The 19785-nt window shown below is 39.2% G+C and overlaps 1 protein-coding gene, 1 long non-coding RNA gene and 1 pseudogene across 4 annotated transcripts; all 3 read left to right on the top strand.

Moving 5' to 3' along the window:
• The first annotated feature begins 2929 nt into the window (after positions 1-2929).
• LOC308404278 (uncharacterized protein) lies at positions 2930-9832 on the top strand. 2 transcript variants are annotated; one of them, XM_080894267.1, is made up of 8 exons: positions 2930-3091; positions 3578-3849; positions 5066-5219; positions 5302-5548; positions 6385-6485; positions 6670-6820; positions 7892-7997; positions 8740-9832. In XM_080894267.1, the coding sequence occupies exons 1-7, from the start codon at positions 3024-3026 to the stop codon at positions 7967-7969; spliced, it is 1071 nt and encodes a 356-aa protein (XP_080750393.1). In that variant the 5' UTR covers positions 2930-3023; the 3' UTR covers positions 7970-7997; positions 8740-9832. The 2 variants fall into 2 exon arrangements, with proteins under 2 accessions (XP_080750393.1, XP_080750394.1); XM_080894268.1 differs by lacking the exon at positions 6670-6820 and having other exon boundaries at positions 8740-9829.
• On the top strand, positions 9832-13999 carry LOC308404280 (glutathione S-transferase theta-1-like; annotated as a pseudogene). The gene is made up of 5 exons (XR_013974681.1): positions 9832-9960; positions 10449-10536; positions 10861-11013; positions 11557-11733; positions 12501-13999. The product of XR_013974681.1 is annotated as a glutathione S-transferase theta-1-like (transcript).
• Positions 14000-14086: 87 nt separating this feature from the next.
• LOC308404281 lies at positions 14087-19680 on the top strand. The gene is made up of 4 exons (XR_013973089.1): positions 14087-15177; positions 15903-16060; positions 17669-17726; positions 18664-19680. It is a non-coding gene; the product is annotated as an uncharacterized lncRNA (long non-coding RNA).
• Positions 19681-19785: the final 105 nt, after the last annotated feature.

Genomic DNA, 19785 nt, shown 5'->3' with positions numbered 1-19785 from the left:
TTTGAAAACATTCTGACCTCAGAGTCCCATTTCAATACTTTCACAACACTTCTCTATTTTTATTTTTTACTTTTATTGACTTCTTTGTGAAAATATGTTTGATTGTTCTGCGATGTGTTTGCTTTTTATTTATCAGATTTGTTATTTTCAGGAACAGACTGTGTTTGTGTTTGTTTTAAAAATAAAACACGTTTCACAACAGAAGTGATGCTTTTCAGTTTGACACTTCAAAGAAGGCCTTTTGTAGACGGCTCAGTTTATCAACCGCTTCTTTCTTTCTTTCTTTCTTTCTTTCTTTCTTTCTTTCTTTCTTTCTTTCTTTCTTTCTTTCTTTCTTTCTTTCTTTCTTTCTTTCTTTCTTTCTTTCTTTCTTTCTTTCGCTGAAGTGTTGAACTTGTAAACCAATGTTACAATGAACGTTAACAAATGTTCAGCTTTAGGTGTTTTTTAAAAATGAAAATTCCTCTCAAATTATCAAAATGCACACAGGAAGGTTGTTGGTAAGTAACTCTTAAAACCTGGTGAGTTTGAGAGTAAAAGAAATTAATAAAGTGAATTGTTGTTTTTTTTTTTTACACATATGTGTTGATTCCAAATATTTTAAGCTTTTTCCCACTTGGAGGTTTGTTTTCTGAGAACGTGAAAGAATTCAGGTCAAGTATTGGAAAGATGGAATTTGTATACTTGTACAAAACAAAACAGAAAGATAACAGGTTGAAACACAGGAGCAGAACTGCATATTACAGAAAGAGGTGGCGGTAAAGCCAAAAAGCCCAAGAGGGAAATAACTAAGACAGCAATAAATTTAGACTTAATTTAAGGATGGATTTCTTCCTTATAACACTTCCTTGTAGACCTGTCTGAGCACCATGCCTCCTTCAAGCTCTCCAGCTACTGTTTCATATACGTACCATATAAGCTGATGTGCAGTTTATGTGAAAAGCTTCAGTAATGACTTTGTCATGACTTTCACTGCTTCTCTTGACTGCCATTTGTCAGGGATGGTTCAGAGAGTTGAAATAGCAAGCCGGAAGTACTTTCATATCTTTTTATGGTGTTTGCCTCTTTTAGAAACATCAGTAAACTTTATTTTCAGACCCCAGGGTGGTTGTTGGGTACCATCAGTGTTTGAGGAGACAGAAAACTAATCATCTGGAATGTCATCAGCTGATAATGATCCATGAAAGTCCTGAAACGTTAACAAAGGATTCCCAGTTCCAGTAATAGTGCACTAACGTTTAAAGAAAGGCTCATTTTGGCTCAGTCATCAAACTATTTCCTAAATATGTCCAAATATTTGCTTCCAGCTTAACATGCACACAAACATGTTGTGAACACAAAGGGGAATAACGAGGATCCCAGCGTCTCTGCTGACCTCTGTTGGTGGTGACTTGGAAATGCAACCAACTGGAAAATATCTCTAAAAATACCCACTTAAATCTCCCTTTGTGAGACAGTCACACCAATTGTCTTCAGTCTTTCCTACAAAATGTTAATGGATGAGTGATTAATGAGTACACAACCAATCTAATTAACTGAGTCATACAGTTAAGTCTATAATTTGTTGGATAACTACACAATTGTGTAGTTTTGTCTGTACAGACTTTAGAGAAACTGATCAGGAACTGGACTCATTTTATACACAGAGCCACATTTTCAGATCCTCAAAACTAATTAGACAACCAATCAACAGGCAGTTTCAGGTGAGGCCTCTTTCTTCATTTCAAACAAATAAAGTAAACATGATGTTTGAGCTTGATTCAAAGTGCTGAGTTTAGAGTGTAAAGCTTTTCTCCGTGATTTTAAATATGAGGATCAAAGAGAGACAAAAACAACATCTACTGCTGAGGAGGTCGGCATGTCATCATCTTGGGTTCACAACAAGGTGCAAACCACTGATTAAGTTCAAGAACAGGAAGGACAGGTAAGATAAGACAGAGATTAGCCACCTCATTGCATTTCCAATCATAGGACAGACCTCGACAATAAATCAAGTCAATCTGACATACTGTCTGACCGTATATGTGTGTTTTATTCTTCATATCTACAATTTGATGTGTAAGTGTAGTTATTACCAGAGTCTAACTACTATTATATCATCCATGCAGCAATATCTGGGCTTATTCTTCTATTTTGAGTTGGCTGTTATCCATCCACACTAGGAATGGGAAACCTTTCATTTCAGTGTCTATGTGACATGGTGTATTCGAAAACAATCAGCGATGGAGAGGAAAGGAACAAAAACAGGATGAAAAAACAAAAGAAAACACATGTGAACTCAAATCCATCCAAATATAAAAGGAATAAACTAAAGAAAAAGATGACATCAGCAGCTTAAAAGCATAGATGTTAAAGATAAACTGCAGTCACTATGTATTGTATGTATAATCAACTAATGATGATCACAGTGTTGGCACTGTTTCATGGGGGTTTGTATTGCTTTATAAATATTACAGTATGGAAAAGAAATTTATATAACATAGAAAAAAGTTAATTTATAATAAGTATAAAATAAAACAGGAATTTTAAAATAAATTTTTCTTATTTAAGAAATATGAAAATCTTACATATATTTCTATATAAATTTTAAACTAGAAATAATAAAAGGCTAAATCCTCAAAATAATAATATAAATAAATAAACGCAACCACATAATATTGAAGTTAGATTGTGAAAACTGATCTGACAAACGGTCCCTGAAAGCATCACTCGATTATAACAACCTATTCCTTTTCTTCTTCGTTTTTTTTTCTTTTGAAAAACACCATAAACTGGAATGAAGATATGCACAAAGAAGAAAATGCCACTGATATCGGATAAAATAGATAACATCGATTTAATAATATTTAATGTTTAATTAAAGAGTAAAGTTTGACTTGAGAACTTCCGGAGCGGTCAGTTCCTTAGTAACAAGGACAGTAGCCAAACGGTTTGTTTGCAGTTATCGTTTTCTGCTTAAACTAGTTAAATAACTAATAAAACCGGAAAATACACAGGAGAAAAAAGCAAGCACAGCAGATAAAATGGCTTCCGATAAAGAAATGGCCTCATATTTGAAACAAATTCGATATCTAGAGGAGCAGCTGGATAGGTAAGTCTATTTCTCTTTAACTTTTATCGAAATAAATCCGTAAGAGTTCATTTATACAGTGAAATATGAGTGTAATTGTATCTTTCTTTCCCACTTTTAACATATTAATGTTAATCTTATCAAAAACACTTTGAGCTTTTCCCTTCAGTATTGTCTACTTGCCTAACCTAAATCTCGAAATTTAGATTATTGGGAAGCAAATAGTGTAGTATGCAAATAAAATTGAGAGAATACTATATTTACGTTAAATATAACAGAGAATTAATTTAAAGTGCAGTACCAGGCAACAGTCTTGAGGCACCGCCCCCATTTCTTTAAGTGTTGCCTTCAAGGAGCCAGTTCTCCTTGTAAATGTTTTTAAAGCGGCCTTGAGCAACAATTAAGTGAACAAGTGAATGCAATGATGCACGCTGTATGTATAACAAAGGTCAAACTAGATTCTTGACTCTAATCCCTGAGCCTGCCGTGTCCCTCTTCAACCTGCAGCTGTCGGCCTAAACGAGAGCAGATGGAGAAAGAATACCAGGAGCTCGTCTCTGAATTCGCCGTGCTGCAGGAGGACTCAAAAATCCAGACTGGTCACCTGAAACGCATCCTGACTGCAAAAGAAAAGAAGGTGACTGAGTTGTTGGAACAGCTGGAGAATGAGCATCAGGAAGCCAAACGCTACAGAGACAACCTGATGCCACAGCACAGCAAGGAGATGCAGGAGATGCGTGAGCGGATTGAAAAGCTCAAGTCAGAGAACAAGATAGAGGGTGAGAACATTTTGACAGCAGCACCAATAGGAAAAAAGCAAATTATCAATGAGACCAAAAAGATTATTTGATATTCTTACAAATTAATTCTTCAGTACCTGAAAACAGGACAGGAAGCACATCAGAGCACTTCCTGGGTTTACACTGTTGTTGTTTGAGGAGCTCTTTGAAAAGGGAAAGATAACCATGTGCACTCATCAGCCACATTATTAGGTACACATCTGCAGCTGCTTTTTAACACAAATATCTAATCAGTCACTCGCATGGAGGTGACTCAGTGCATTTAGTATTCACTGATTTGTTGTTGCGATGTCAGAATGATTAACTCTAGTTCAGTCTCTCTCCACACAGTAAGCAGACTTTTCCACACACTCCGTGAGGCGTCATCTAACCATCATGGCCAAGATGACCGACTGAAAATCAAACCGAGCACATAAATGGGGAACAAAGGGGATTTAAGTGACTTTGAATGTGGCGTGGTTGTTGGTGCCAGGTGATCTGGTCCCAGTATTTCAGAAACCGCTGATGTCCTGGGATTTTCCCCACACAGCTAATACTAGGGTTTACGGAGGATCGGCTAAAAAAGGGAAAATATCCAGTGAATTCTCTGGGAGAAAATGCCATGTTGAGCTGATAATAAGGCAAAAGTAACTCAAATAACTACTCAGCAGAACCGAGGTATGCAGAGGAGCATCTCTGAATGCACAGAACTTCGATGATAGCAGATGAGCTACAGTTGAGTCCATGCCACGAAGAATTAAGGCATCGCTTAAGGCAAGAGGAGTTTAATCCGAGTACTAGCAAGGTGTAACTAATGAAATGGCCGGTGTGTGCATGTACAAACGTTGGATACGTATAGATGCAATAACTTAGTAAAGGGCTGTTTACAGTGTGATGTCAAATAGAGAAATTTAGAATAAAAATAAAATGTAAGAAGCAGTGAGGACAGTGTGGTCACAGTCCCCACTGAACAGGTGGTGCTTACACACTGTTTCAAACACCTTCGAGTGGAGCGTCATCTCTTCTCTAGCTCAGGGAGACATATTTCGTTACGTCATTAAATCCCAAACCTTAGAAACGACTAAAAATAGCACTATTGTTTAACAATGAACCACAGGCTTAGTTTCAGAATCAACTTTTTAGATTTCCTTACCTGGATTACCCAGCATGCATCAATAATCTCTTTGCTACCTGTACACTCCTCTCCTCCCCTCAGTGAAAAAGTTGGAGCAGCAGAAGAAGGACCTGATTTCAGTGAACTGGCGTCTGTCTGCCATGGAGTCTCTGTGGAAGCAGCTGGAAAAACAGAAGGAAGAGCATGACATTGCCACCAAAACAGTGAAGGTGGCAGAACAGGTGGAGATGGACAGGTGAAGTCCAGTCAGGATCTCACTGTTTCTTCACAACAAGCAATAAATATTCATCCATTATTCTCTCTCGTCCACTCACCAGGAAAGTTGAGCGATTGCAGAGCATCGTGGAGCCTACTGTAAAGCTGAAGACTGAAAAAATACTTACGAAAAACAGGGCTGAGCACGAGGAGCGGCTGGAGCAGCTTCACTTTCTGAAGAGTGAGCTGGTGCCCCTGCAGGAGGACGTAGACGCCATGCAAGCCAGACAGAGGGATCTTTGTTCTGAACAAGATGAACTGGAGAAAGATTTCATTAAGATTATTCAGCAGAAATCCATCCTCAAGAAGGTGAGAGGACAGCTGTTCGTGACAGTAATGTCACCTCACTAAGACGCTGGATGTTTCATATTAAAGCGCCTTCCAAGTCAAATCAAATCAAATCACTTTTTATTGTCACATCACATGTGCAGGCACACTGGCACAGCACATGCGAGTGAAATTCTTGTGTGCGAGCCCCACAAGCAACAGAGATGTGCAAACACAACAGCACAAATGAGCAAAATACAAGAATGGCCAACCTGAAACTAATAAATATATGTACAATATATAATAGTGTATGCATTTCTCAGGAACTGCGGACAGCTCACAGCAGCTTCCCCGAACGGGTTTGAGACTGAAAGTTTATATAAATCTACTCAGTTTCAGTTTTTTCAGTCAACTGATGAGAGTGATTTTAAGTAGGACTGAAAAAACAAACTTATACCTATCATTCAAAGTTGCTGCTTCCCAAGAAGTTAGCAGTATTTTTGAGATTTTTGAGAATTCGCAGTATTTTTTATTACATTTTTTTTCTCTACATCAAATAAGAAATGAACAGCGCATGTCTTCCATTTCCTGTGAGGACCAAGCACTGGTCTCAGTGTTTTGCACTTACACATATACTTAAAGATATCTGTTTTAGTGTCGAAAGTCAAACCCAAGAAGAAGATGGAAAATTGATGTTTTATCTGATAGGATGTATGAAATCATTATGTTTGCAGCTTCTGCAACGAGAACGCCTGAAATATATCAGCTCCCAGCATTGAGCTTGATATTGTTTATGACTATGAAATAAAAGTAACATTAAATATCAGTAATTAAAGCACAATTATCACTAAAATCATTCACTGTCTTCCATTTTTCAGAACGTACATGAGCTAAGAGAACAGTGCCAGCAGTTGACTACAGAGCTGAAGGACTTTACGCTGGATAAGCTGCGCACACTGGCTAAAATCAAGACTCTCAGGTAGAAGACAAATGTCTTTTTAAATGTCCACAGAACAGGATCAGACACATATTTATTTTAGTACCAACTGACAGACTTACATTAAAAGAAAAGATTCAGGCTATTAAACACATTTTTAGCTCATCTCTCGTCACACATTTAAACTGAGCTACGCTCTAACCGAGTGTTTAACCGTTGTTTTCAGCCAGAGTCTGTCTTTAGTGCACGAGGAGTGTCGTCAAAAATCAGCCAGGATAACTTCACTCTCAGACCAGATCCAGAAAGTCAGGTGCAAGAATTTGAAGCTGGAGGGTGTCAAGCAGGAAGCAGCCATCATTCTCGGACACATCCTGTCGGTAAAACACAGTCAGGGTATCAGTGCCGCTGTTTTAGTGCCCCTGGAAACTCAAACTCTGGATATGTGTGGCAGCTGCAGGGCAGGAAAATATTGGTTACTGTCCACGAGAGCTGCGTTTGTTCAAGAGAAGGCAAACATCCCATTTATATTCTTAACACACGCATCAAGTGGTGCAAGAGTTGTAGACAAAGTAAAGATTTATATTCAGAACTTATAATATTTTCTTTATTTTCAGAGTATTTGTTTGTAAATTAAAGACAGATGTCACGAAGACAACAAATGATGGTTTCTTTAAAAACATTTGAATTTGCAGCGTTTCTTTTGAAAGGTTGGAGAATGTCATGTTTACAGGTAAGTTTAAAATGTCAAGTTGTCTTTTTGCCTCCCAGAGGAGAAAAGTAATAATAATAATGGACTGGATTTATATAGCGCTTTTCAAGGCACCCAAAGCGCTTTACAACACCACTATTCATTCACTCTCGCATTCACACACTGGTGAAGGCAAGCTACGGTCGTAGCCACAGTTGCCCTGGGGCAGACTGACAGAAGCGAGGCTGCCATATCGTGCCATCAGCCCCTCTGGCCAACACTAGTAGGGTAAAGTGTCTTGCCCAAGGACGCAACGACCAGGACAGAGAGCCCAGGGATCAAACCGGTGACCTTTCGGTTACAGATATGCTTCCCAACCCCCTGAGCCACAGTCAAACAGAAAAATATCAAACATTATCTTAAAAACACACAAGACATGGTTAGACTTTAGTAAGAGCTGAAATACAGCAGTAAAAATGGAGTAAAACCTACAGTTAGAAGAAAAAAATGAACTATATTTATAAGCTCATGCTTACTCACTTGTACCTGCACCTCCTTCCTGATTTAATGCATTAGCATATCCACTACTGAGAAGGATTAACTATAATCTGTTAGATTCTCACAAATGTACTGGGTAGTCGTTTTAAGAATATTTAATATTCAACTAGATCAGATATTTGAGTAAAACTTTCTCTATGCCTCTGTCCACTGAGATGTCTGTCAGTCATTATCAAAGCTTTGCATTTTCTGTCATCTGCAGGATGCAGAGAAGTCGTCTGAGAATCAGTGGAAGGTGCAGAGGCTGCTGGAGATCCTGGAGAGCACCGCCGTGCTCTGAAGATGACCTCTGGCCTCATGCCAGTCAGGTACTGGAACCGCTCTTCACTGGATTGTGTGTCATACTCTCATGACTTGTGAAAACAACAGTGCGGACTCTGCTGGGAGCTGATCTCTTGTTTTCATTGAAGCTGTTTCCTCTCAGCAGCTCAGTGAGCTGGATCAGAGCCCTGCGAGGCCCGAGTCCTAACAGAGCCAGAATGGCTGTTAACACTTCTCATCAAAGTAGCTGAACAACAATGCATTCCTCACTAAATGAGGCTTCAAGTTTAACACACAGTAGAGTAAGCCAGTGTCCTGGGCCTCAAACGTTCTGCCCTTTCTGCATGAATGCCAGATATTTAGAAAAGTAGTTCAGCACCTAAATTATTTTCCTTTAAATAGGAATAAAGAGTGAAGGAAGAAGAACAAAAGGATGGGGCTATTTTATGGGTTGATCTCACTTAGAAGTGAATCTGCAGATGTTAAAAGACGACTGCAGACAAACCAAAGACCACTGAGTGGTAATATTACTTTGATGAATGTGGAAATAAGCAGCTGTTTGCTAACAAATTCCTCCTTCCAGTTTTATAACATGATACTTCTAATGTGGCCTTCCTAGTGTGTGCTGCACATATTTTGCATTTTTCTTTGACAAATAGTCAAAATGTGTTTTAGTCTCTGTAAACGTAAGGTGTTAACGTTCAGCAAAGAATCTTAAGGTAGTAAATGTAACATTCCTAATCTTGTCCTGTGTATGTGTGCAGCGTGTAAAATCTGTTTCTCCCTCAGGAATCAGACACAGGAGCTTCTGCAGAAAGCTGAACAAAATCCTGTCAAAAGTGAGGAAGAAAAAGTGGTTATGAGTCCGTCACCTGTGTGAAAATAAACATCTCTTTAAGCCTGTTCTGGTACTATTGCAAATGATCACCGTCGTTTTGCTACAGAACATTTACATTTACAGAAAGTTATGCGGGCGGTGTGGCGGCGTGGTGGTTTGCACTGTTGCCTCACAGCAAGAAGGTCCTCAGTTTCACTCCACAGTTTGGCTGGGGACTTTATGTGTGGAGGTTTGCAGGTTCTCTCCAGGTACTCTGGTTTCCTCCCACAGTCCGAAGACATACAATTAGTTGGGGTAGGTTACTGGGTGATTCTAAATTGTCCTCTAGTTTCAATCCCCACATGAAGCTGATAAGAGGATGGATGGATGTTCTTTTGAGTTCCCAACCATGAGTTGGTTTTTAGAGAGAAGAATATTCCCATGTTGTCCTTTCCTGGGACTCCTCCATGCAAAACGGCTTATAGATGCGTGACAACTGTGGGCTTATTAAGGCTGCTTAAACAGCCCGCTCCATATGACATCTCCCAGTGGTTATGTAGAAACCGTTAGCTGATGTGGCTAGCTTTGAGATCAGCTGATTTAACAGGAATGCTGCTGAGCTTTACTTTACAACCTTCTTGAGCCATAAATCACAATTAGCTTAATCAGTGGAGTTAAAGTTGTATACCTCATGGGTGATTTGTTCCAGCAGTTTATTTCAGTGAGTGGTTGCACAGAAAAGTGTTAAATCCAAATCTTCTAGCTTGAAGTTGTGTCAGGAACTTCAGTCGTAAGACAAACGGCTGGTATTATTATATAGTTGCTGCCCTGAAAATGTGCATCCGATTGCAAGCACCAGTAGGTAAAAGTGATAATCTCAGCATTTTTAAAAAATGGTGGCAAAGCTAAGGGCAAAGCTCAGCTCACTCTGTCGCAGTGACCTCCTGCTTTGAATAGCTGGCACCACTTAAAAGTCAGTGAGGTGTAGTGGAAGGAGAGGTGGAGTTCTGGACAGATAGAAGAGGAGTGAGAAAACAGAGGAAGGTCGGTGGAGACGAAACCTCTGCAGCCTTCACTCTCCGACATGATAGAGCTCTATCTCGACCTGATCTCGCCACCCTGCCGCGCCGTCTTCCTGTTTGCCAAAGCGCTCGGGATTCCCTTTGAGTTCAAGTATGTCGACCTGAATGCAGGTAATCTCACAGCAGCTCACTTTCTGCAGTAAAATGGTAATTATTATTTACAGTTTGGAGATTAACAGAATGCAACTGAACTTGGAAGTTTGCAGCTCTGCAACTCTACACAGAGACTCTTCAAGAGTTCAGGGGACTAAAATGTCCTGCATGCTTTTTCATTTGTACTGTAACCATTAACAATAACAAAAATGCTCCTTTGGGCTGCTTTTCTTTTTCACATTTCACCCAGAAAGCTAGATTTACATTAAGTCTTAATGCACAACTTTTCCTTTCCTGACTGTGTATAATGGAGACGTGCTGGGGAAAGAAAATTAAGAAAACTGTTTCAAAGCAGATACAAAGAAGAAAAAGGGGGGTTATGAGTCATTAAAACCATTGGCATTGAGACCAGTTTGACATTTTTGTCTTTATTATTTCTGTGTTCTCCACATGATGCCAACACAAACAACTTCAGCACGCCTGTGAATTTCACGTGTTTGTGTCAGGGCAGCAGTACAGCAGTGAGTTTGGGAAACTCAACATCGTGGTGAAGATTCCTGTCATGAAGGATGGAGGCTTCACCCTGTCAGAGAGGTACAGCAGGGCGTCGAGTTTCCGCTTAGCTTTGTTTCAAATAGTTTGATTCTTTTTCAAGCTGCTGCCTGAAGCTGCTTTGGGAGTCTGGTCGGTTCATTTGTTCACAGTAAGTTACTAATGATGAAGATCTAATGGTTTAATGCTGCTGTTAGTACTATTAACACTTAATAGTGCTATTATCAGAAAAACAGTAATGGATGATTCTGCAGTTAATTGAACAAAATGACCATCCAGCCACTCTGCGCTTCAGTTTTAGCAGAGTTTCTGTCACATTTCCTGTCGTTAAAGCATCATTAGTTTCTGTTCTGTCTTGTCTTGCAGTACTGCAATCCTGAAGTACCTTGTGCAGAAATACTCAGGGTCAGTGGCAGATCACTGGTTTCCTGCCGGCCTGCAGCAGCTCGTGCCAATGAAAACTTGTCCTGGCAGCACGCGAACCTCAGAGGTCACTGTCAAAAGGTCTTCCTGCTCAGGGTTCGTGTCCCAGTTTGACCAAGTGCTGCGTCCTCACATGACACGTTTCATCAGCTCATTTGCTAGATTAGTTCTTATCTGTAGCTGATTTTATAAGGTATATAATACTTAATATCCTTCTTCTCCTACTATTAATGTTGCTACAGTCATGTTAGCAGCTCTGTGAAGCTCTCCTTAAGCCCAACTGTTCTCTGAGGTTACAATAGAATAGAACAGAATACAATGGAATAGAATAGAGTAGAATAACCCTTTATTATCATAGTACACGTAAAATGAATTTGTGTCTGCTCCACACCAACTGTGCTGAAATAAAATATAAATAATAGTCAGGAGAATAATATACAAAATATATACAAAAACAATAGAAAGGTACACATTGGAGAACAAAAGATAACATACTCATATAATTCCTTACTATGTTTGTGTTTTATGTTGTCATATTTTGACCATGCTAACAAATACCTACTGGTCTTCCGGCCACTATAAGCTGCCACGCTGGATCCGTACTGCTGCTTACTGATCTTTGTGTGTCTGTTTGAGTAGACTCTGTTTCCGGTCATCATGGGTCTTGAAGTCCCGGAGGTGACCATGGATGCTGCTCTTGAAAATATGAAGCAGTCGCTCAACCTGTTGGAGGAGAAATTCCTCCAGAACAAACAGTTCATCCTCGGGGACAAAATCTCTGTGGCAGATGTGGTGGCTGTAGTGGAGATCATGCAGGTACCACAGCTTCTGTCATTACTTCTATTTGTGTTTCTTGATTAAGTTATATTCTTGGATTTGTGGTTTTTCATGGTTTGGATTTGAATTCCTGGTCTTTAGGTTTCTGTCTCTGTGCCTCTCCTGTGTTCCTTGCGTCCTAGTCAAGTTATGTTTTCATGTCTGTGCTTCTCCTTATTTCAGTGTCAAATCCGTGTCTCTGCGCCCGTCTCGTGTTTCCTGTTTTACTTTGACAGTCTCGCGTCCTTTGTTAATGTTTTCAGTTTTTCTTCCTCCCCGTCTCGTTATGTTTGATTACTCCCAGCGGTGTCTCTTTCCCTCATTACTCCCTTGTGTATTTAAGCCCTGTGTTTTCCTTTGCCTGTTGTCGTGTTGTTCCATGTGCTGTAGGTGTCTCAGTTTTTCTGGTTTCTGTCATTCTTAGTTCTGTGATCCTCAAATCCTAGTGTTTAGTTCTTAGTTTCCATGTTCAGGGTTTTGGTTTGTTTTTTTTGTACGTTTATTTTGTGGAGGATTTTTCCAGCAAATAAAGCTGCTGTTTACGTTCCATGGATCCTTGATCCTGCATGCCACACAGCCACACATGACACCTTATTTCTCCCACATTTTCAGCCCAAGATGTCAGAGTTGTTTTTGTTGATGGCTACATGCTCAAAAGCTACATTTTAGGATCTAAATTATGTAAATAGGAACAAAAAGGTTTGAATTTTTGAACAGGAATATATCCCACATACCAATAACTGCTTTTCTCAATATGTGTTTTACAGCCTCTTGGAACTGGTGTAGATGGGTTTGAAGGCCGTCCGAAGCCAATTGCTTGGAGAGGGTGAGTGAAGGAGGAGCTCGGTGAGGAGCTGATGGACGACGCTCACAAAGCGCTCATGCAGTTGAGCGGCTTGCCAGAGAAGCTGAAGAGCAGCAGCGAGTTTCAGAAGTTCAAACTGAGACTTCAGAGGTTCTTCAACTGAGGAGGTTTACGTGTACAAACAGACACAATAAATCTTTGACTGCCTGTTGTGTTGCATCTTAAAGTTTACTGCTGTATTTCTTTCATACATGAAGAAAACACGGGGAGGATTCTCTGTTTTGATTGATGAAATGGGTGAAAAACTGTGTATAACAAAGCCAGTGGTTAACACATTGTAGAGGGAAAAGAAAAGAAACTTGTATGTAGTAGTACAGCACACTCTCCCTGAAAATGACAGCACCATCAAGCAATGCAAGTTCATAACTTAATTGATCATTTACTGTAAATTTGACCATCTGTGATTTCTTAAGATAAATCTATTTTGGAGTCTGATGGCTCGTTATGGATGGCTGGACATGTTCTCTGCAAAGAAACTTCAAAATAATTATAACTTTCTCTATAAAGCATTTTTAAAATATGCATCCCGTCGCCCTGTTTCCATTCTCCTATGCAAACAGGGCAACAGCACAAACTGACACTCCTAAGATAGCCTATTAATTAACAATATTGCAAGACTTAAGGGATTACTGGTGAAAAAAGTTACAGAAAAACTTTATATATTTTATTTTATTTTTTTCAGTAGGCAACTGAAAACCAATCAACACCACGAAAATGGACCATATGACACGAGTCATCAAATCGCTGCAATGGCTCCCTGTGTATAAAAGGAGAGATTTAAAAGTCGTTCTAATAGTTTTACAGGCCATCAGGAACATGCTTAGGACGAAGCAAAGCCAAACTGCATTTAGTGTTCATGCTCCCCAGATGTGGAAAAACCCTTCACACCTGATGTGTGTGGAATCTGTTAGCTCATTGAAGTCAGGGCTAAAAATGTTGTTTCCTGCAACTTTTAGGTGATTTTTAACTTGTATTAATCATTAAGACAAAAAAACAATATTCTGTGTGTGTTTAACCTCCTAAGACCCGAACTCTTTGATGCCTTTTTAATTTCTCTTTGCTATTTGGGCTGATTGGGACCTGATGAATGTAAAGACAAAGAATTATGTTTTTACCTGATGTAGTCTCTGAGAAGAGTATATCAGGCAGGCCCTTGTAGAGCAAAATGTAGTATTGTGGTCTTTTATTTTTTTAAACTTAGACAAAACAGACTACTGCCCACTGCATTTAGTTGATCCTATCACTCTTTTACATCTTGGGTGATTTCGTACTACTATGAGTGGATATGAGGTCTCACTTTGCAACGCTTCTCCCGCTCAGGACGATTATAATACTCAAAGGCCTTTATTCAGCATGTCTACTTCTGTGATGTAGACATATAAAGTCACAAGGGTAAATAGATCCACGTACATACTAAAGAGCTGGTATTTATTTCAAAACAGTGTTGAAACCTAAACACTAATATTACATTCTGAGTTATATTTCAGCTTTTAGCATATATGTGTTTCATTGTTTCCTGGGAGAAGACCAAAATGTAACAATCAAATTCTTGGTTGTTTTGCAGTGAGGACAACGTTTCAGTTTGACAGTAGTTTTAACTCTTTTATCCAGTGATCTAATTTGAGTCGCTTATTACCAAAGCTGAGCAAACACTGCCATCTAGAGCACATGATTAAAAACAAACAAACCAAACAAAGAAGGCCTCAAAAAGATGTGCAAAAGTCTCAGATCATTTTAATATTGCATTTTAAACACTTAACATGTTTAACTTTAGCAAAATTAAAGCTCCTTAAGGGGAGAAAAAAGAAGCAATGATAGAAACCACCAGTTTCCACAGACAGCAGAGGAATTTATCATTACTGTGTTGAACTTTTAGGCTCAGCCTAAAAGTCATACATACATACATACATACATTGTTTCAGTCATACAGCTCTGCAGCTCTGTGCTAATTTCAAGGTTGGTTCAGTTCATCTGTGAATCAAAAAGGTCTGAAAGGTTTAAATGAATGTTAACCTCCTGCAGGCATTTGGAGAGGATCATGTGTGAAGTCTGATGTGTGAGGAAAAAAAAAGAAGTTTCTGTGTGGTGTGTGATAGAACTGTGTTAAAATGTGTTAATGTGTTAAAAGCAGGTTGAAGACGGCTCAGAAACATTTGAAGATTAAAATTCAGCATTATGGCTGCTGGTGGTTTGTAAAGCCTCTACTCAGCTGTATTTTTGTTACTAATTTATGTTTGTTGTTGTTTAACACAGATTTCAGAAGAGCAAATATGCTTAATAGTTTAACTAGATTTCATTTGTCAGTGTGGGACTGCTGAGTCACCTGAAGAACTCATTTCATTCATTCTCCACATGATGTTCATTTACAGAAATGTTTCACAGGAACTGATTTCTCCCAAAGGTTGAACTAGTGTGTTTCCATAGATTACCTCTGTATGAATGTACTTCTTAAATGAAGGCAAGTGTTTGTCCTTTTTTGTTCCTCAGGTACAGTACGTGATATCAAGGGCAGGCGGTCAACACTGGGGGTAGACAAGAAGCAGACGTACTTCCAAGAGGGAGCTGCAGTGAGGTCAGAGGTCAGAATCTGAAACAGCTCAGGTTTATATTTTAGAGGTTATAAAAAATCAAAATGTATTTATAAAGAAACCTTTAAATAATAGTCATAATTATGATTATTATAAGAAATATCAAACATTTAAGTGGATTTTCTGTTACACATATTGTGTTAGCCCTGCGATAAACTGGCAGCCTGTCTTTGTCCTGTATCAGCTGGGATAGGCTTCATCCTCCCACGACCCTGAATTGGATACATTGTATTCCAATTATGTAATCTGATCATTTACAAACTCAAGGTTTATAATCAAAATGTAAGTAATAATTATAAAATGGGAAAGCAGAAATAAGTGTGACATAAATGTAAATGTGTTAGCTGACATAGAGGACAGCTACATGCAGTCTGAAAAACCTTTGTTGTCAAGTTTGCAGGTATATCAGCACGAGACATTCTTACATAGAAGAGACATTAAAGTCTCTAACTCAGTGAAGCATTATTGGTCCCGTCTGTTTGGATAAATATAGTAAGTTGATGTATGTGCATTTATTGACACATTTTCTTAAGTGCTTATCCAGTTCAGGATCACAGTGGAGCTGCAGCTGGATATGTTCACTAAATAAACCTTACAAAAGTTAACAATAAACCTGCATCCATGTACGTTGTTGTCCACAGGATGAGAAAATCAAACTGGAACACTGTGGAACATGTTAATAAATGTTTGTGTGTTTATCCCTGTGTCTTTCACAGGAGGCGCTGGAAGGTTTCCCTAATAGTTCCTGGTGAATCAAAGCAGAACCATAAAGGTTGCTGGACTGCATGATGGCCTTACCCCTGAGCAGTCATCCTGTTAAAGGAGGAACCAGTTAGAAGCTGTTTTCAAAGTAGCTGAGCAGATTTCATCTCAAGTAAGCGATTAATTCAATTCAATTCAATTCAATTTTATTTATATAGCGCCAAATCACAACATGCTCACACGCTGTGGAGCGTGTGAGCAGCTTCAAGTTCCTGGGAGTCCACATCTCCGAGGATCTCACCTGGACGACCAACTGCTCCAAGCTGGTCAAGAAGGCTCACCAGCGCCTCTTCTTCTTGAGGACTCTGAGGAAGAACCACCTGTCCTCAGACATCCTGGTGAACTTCTATCGCTGCACCATCGAGAGCATCCTGACCAACTGTATAACAGTCTGGTACGGGAACTGCTCTGCCTCGGACCGGAAGGCGTTGCAGAGGGTCGTGAAAACTGCCCAGCGCATCGCCGGAGCACCACTTCCTGCCATAAAAGACATCTACAGGAAGCGGTGTCTGAAAAGGGCTGGGAAAATCATCAAAGACCCCAGTCACCCATCACATGGACTCTTCACCCTCCTGCCCTCTGGGAGGCGCCACAGGAGCCTCCGGACTAAGACCACTAGGTACCGGAACAGCTTCTTCCCCACAGCTGTCAGACTCCTGAACTCTGCCTCCTGACATCTGACCCACGTTAAACTCATGGACTGAACATACACACACCCACAATGGACAACTGTACCCTCAAACACAATAATAACATGGACTGAACCACCACTCACAACCACTAGCACTTTATATAGCCTCTGTAGAAACTATCTACACCCTCACTTATCTTAACTGCACTACTGTATAGCTCTGTGTAAATAATCATTCTGTACATTCGATAATCTTTAATCCTACAACTGTTTACAACTTGCATAGTTCCCATTTCTGTATAGCTGTATATCTCAGATTCTGTAAAGTTATTTATTTCATATTCTGTATAGTTTTTCATATTTATATCCTGTTCATATCCTGTACATAGCTTGTACTCACTACAGCCTGTACATACTTATAGTTATAGAATATTCACAACATACTTCATACCGTGTACATTATAACATACCATAATAGACCCATTTCTGTAATATACTCACATATCTATATTATTGCTAATATATATTGTAATATATCTATATCACTAAAGCACTTCTGGATGGATGCAAACTGCATTTCGTTGCCCTGTACCTGTGCATGTGCAATGACAATAAAGTTGAATTCTATTCTATTCTATTCTATTCTATTCTATAAGTCGCCTCAAGGCGCTTCATAGATACAACTGTTTGTTCATCTGTTCCGCCACTTAAAGAGCATTTAAGGACATCTTTTGAGTGTCCAGTTGAATTAATTCTACTGGCTCTCATGGTCATTTGTTATTATAGACATATTTTTCATGTTCATCCAGCTATTTAGTAAATTCTATCTATTTAGTAATATCCGTCAGCTATAAAATGTAATATAAATATAAAAATATCTAAATATCTCCTGCCCTTTATATTTTAATGATGTAAGTCTGTTTACATTAGCATTCCTCACATATCAATGAGATGCTGTACAGTACAATCCTACTGACACAGCAGAGGGATAACGACAGCTATTCAACATCGTTACACGACACATTCGAGCTGCACGACGCAGACAAAGTGACTAAATCATCTTTTTGTGGTTTATTGTCTTCAAAGCAGCAGACAAAGCTGATGGCAGAAGATGTCAGAGAAGAACTTCAGGCCGTGGACTGAAAAGGTATTTTTTTCTTGTTATCAAAGACATTTGGAGTGGCAGCTTCTACAACTGGTTGTGCTAAAGTAAAGCTTACAGTCTAAGAAATCACAGTGTTGATATTCAGCACAAAGAGAAAAGCTCACTTGTTTGAATTTATTTACAATCATAGTTTTATAAATTCTGACTGTAAACAGCTTTTACAGCTTTGATATTGTTTGACACTCGATATCAGGTGATAGGGTTTAATTTAAAGGTTTCTGTGTCCCAATGAGCCATTTACACTGATCAGTGTCAGTTTAACTGTAACACATTCATTATTTAGATTCAACAGAGAAATAACTGAATGTAAAAAATGGCAGCCCTCAGGCAGGTTTATAGAGATATATGCATGCATTATGAAATTTATGTATCCCAGATAATTGTTATTCATCTAGTCATGGCAGACCTACCTCTTCCTCCCAAGTTAACTGCAACCCAAAATAACTAGTGGGGCTATTTACACACTCACAACCAGTGTGGGGTAAAAAGAGCCACCAAAAAACTGTCAGCCACAGATGTGCTAGAAGAGTTAGAAGCTCTACTTATGGAGAAACTTTCTAAGTCTAACAGGGGACAGGTACTCCTGCCCAAGTAACATGATATAACCCCACATACAGCCCAGCCATAAAATGAACCAAGTTAAAGACAGCATGGGACCAAATGCATGTAACCAGCCTGCACCCACCTGACATTTCTTCCTCCTGAATTAAATGAATGAAGGGATGAAAGTTAAATGACTACAAACCTAAAGCCACTAGTTCCCACACTGGAGCTCCCTGACACTGTGTGTTAACTGTATTTAGCTTGTATCAACAGTTGTAACAGGCTAAGCCACCTGAGACGCTGCATTGAATTTGTTCCTGTCTTACTGGTTTCAGCTGACTGGTTTCAACTCAGATATTCTGCTTTTTCCTTTCAGTAGATCAAAGCAGCTCGTGCTCCTTCTGCTTCCAATTTAGAAGAAGAAGAAGAAGGCGAAGGCTTCAGCGAAGTGGCGTTCATGGTCTCAGTGAACAGTCACGGTCACACACTGCATGTGGTTTTAAAAGCAACATGTCTGTTCACCACAACAATGGAGATGTGTAATATTAGTGCAGCTACGGTTTGTTCTTGAACATCAGTTCTGTTTTCTACTTTGATCACTTAGACCAAAAAAGTGTTGTTTTCAGATTCTTTCTTTTACATCTATAAACCACCTGTTCATTTTTTTATTACAATTAGTTTCACATAAATGTTAGTGTTTCCTTTATGATCTTTTAATGCTTACACTACACTGTACACATTAGAGACATTTCTGTTACCTGTTTCTGTTGACTCAGAGTTGTGAAATGTTCTTTTATTTGATACACAATATGAAGTTCATAATTTTCTTACAAATAAAACTCTAATGACAAACATGAACATCTGTGCTTATTTCTGAGACATGAGTTTTTGAGTGTGTTCATATTTAGACAGTGTGCATCTGTCTGCTGAAACTGTAATGGTGAACCTGAGGTGATGGTCAACAGAAGGCAAATATATATCAGTATAAAACAATATTGAAGTAATGTCTTTACCCCCTGCAGCGTGTACACGCAATCACCTTATTCACTGTAGTAAACATGCACCGCTAGCTCACGTGACTGACTGTCTCCATGGTTACATCGTATATTATTAGCTATGTAAACAGCTTCCAAAGATACCGCCATAGCTCTCTGCAGCTGTACTTTCACACTTTGCAAATCATTTCATGTTTTTGATCGTTATGAAGACAGAATATGTTTCTAAGGTCATGCTAGGCGGTTGCAATGGTGGTTGCTGTGGACTCGGGTGGACCGCGTCCGATTCCTGTTATTAGCTGTCCGCCGTAGGGAGGCTGCGTTCCACTTACAAGTAGTGACAGTCTGTCGTAACTCGAACTCAAACCCCGCTTTGTTCTTTAATTATAGGCCTTTTATAGCCGTTCATGACACGCACGCACACACACACATAAAGCACTTTGCCTCACCATGAGAATGCAACTTTACCTAACCTAACCTTAAAGTGTCTGATATAGGATAGA

This window comes from Rhamphochromis sp. 'chilingali', assembly GCF_963969265.1.
Source record: "Rhamphochromis sp. 'chilingali' genome assembly, chromosome: 10".
NCBI classification, from domain to species: domain Eukaryota; kingdom Metazoa; phylum Chordata; class Actinopteri; order Cichliformes; family Cichlidae; genus Rhamphochromis; species Rhamphochromis sp. 'chilingali'.
Note: the sequence above shows the minus strand (reverse complement) of the source record. Positions and strands in the feature narration are given on the sequence as shown.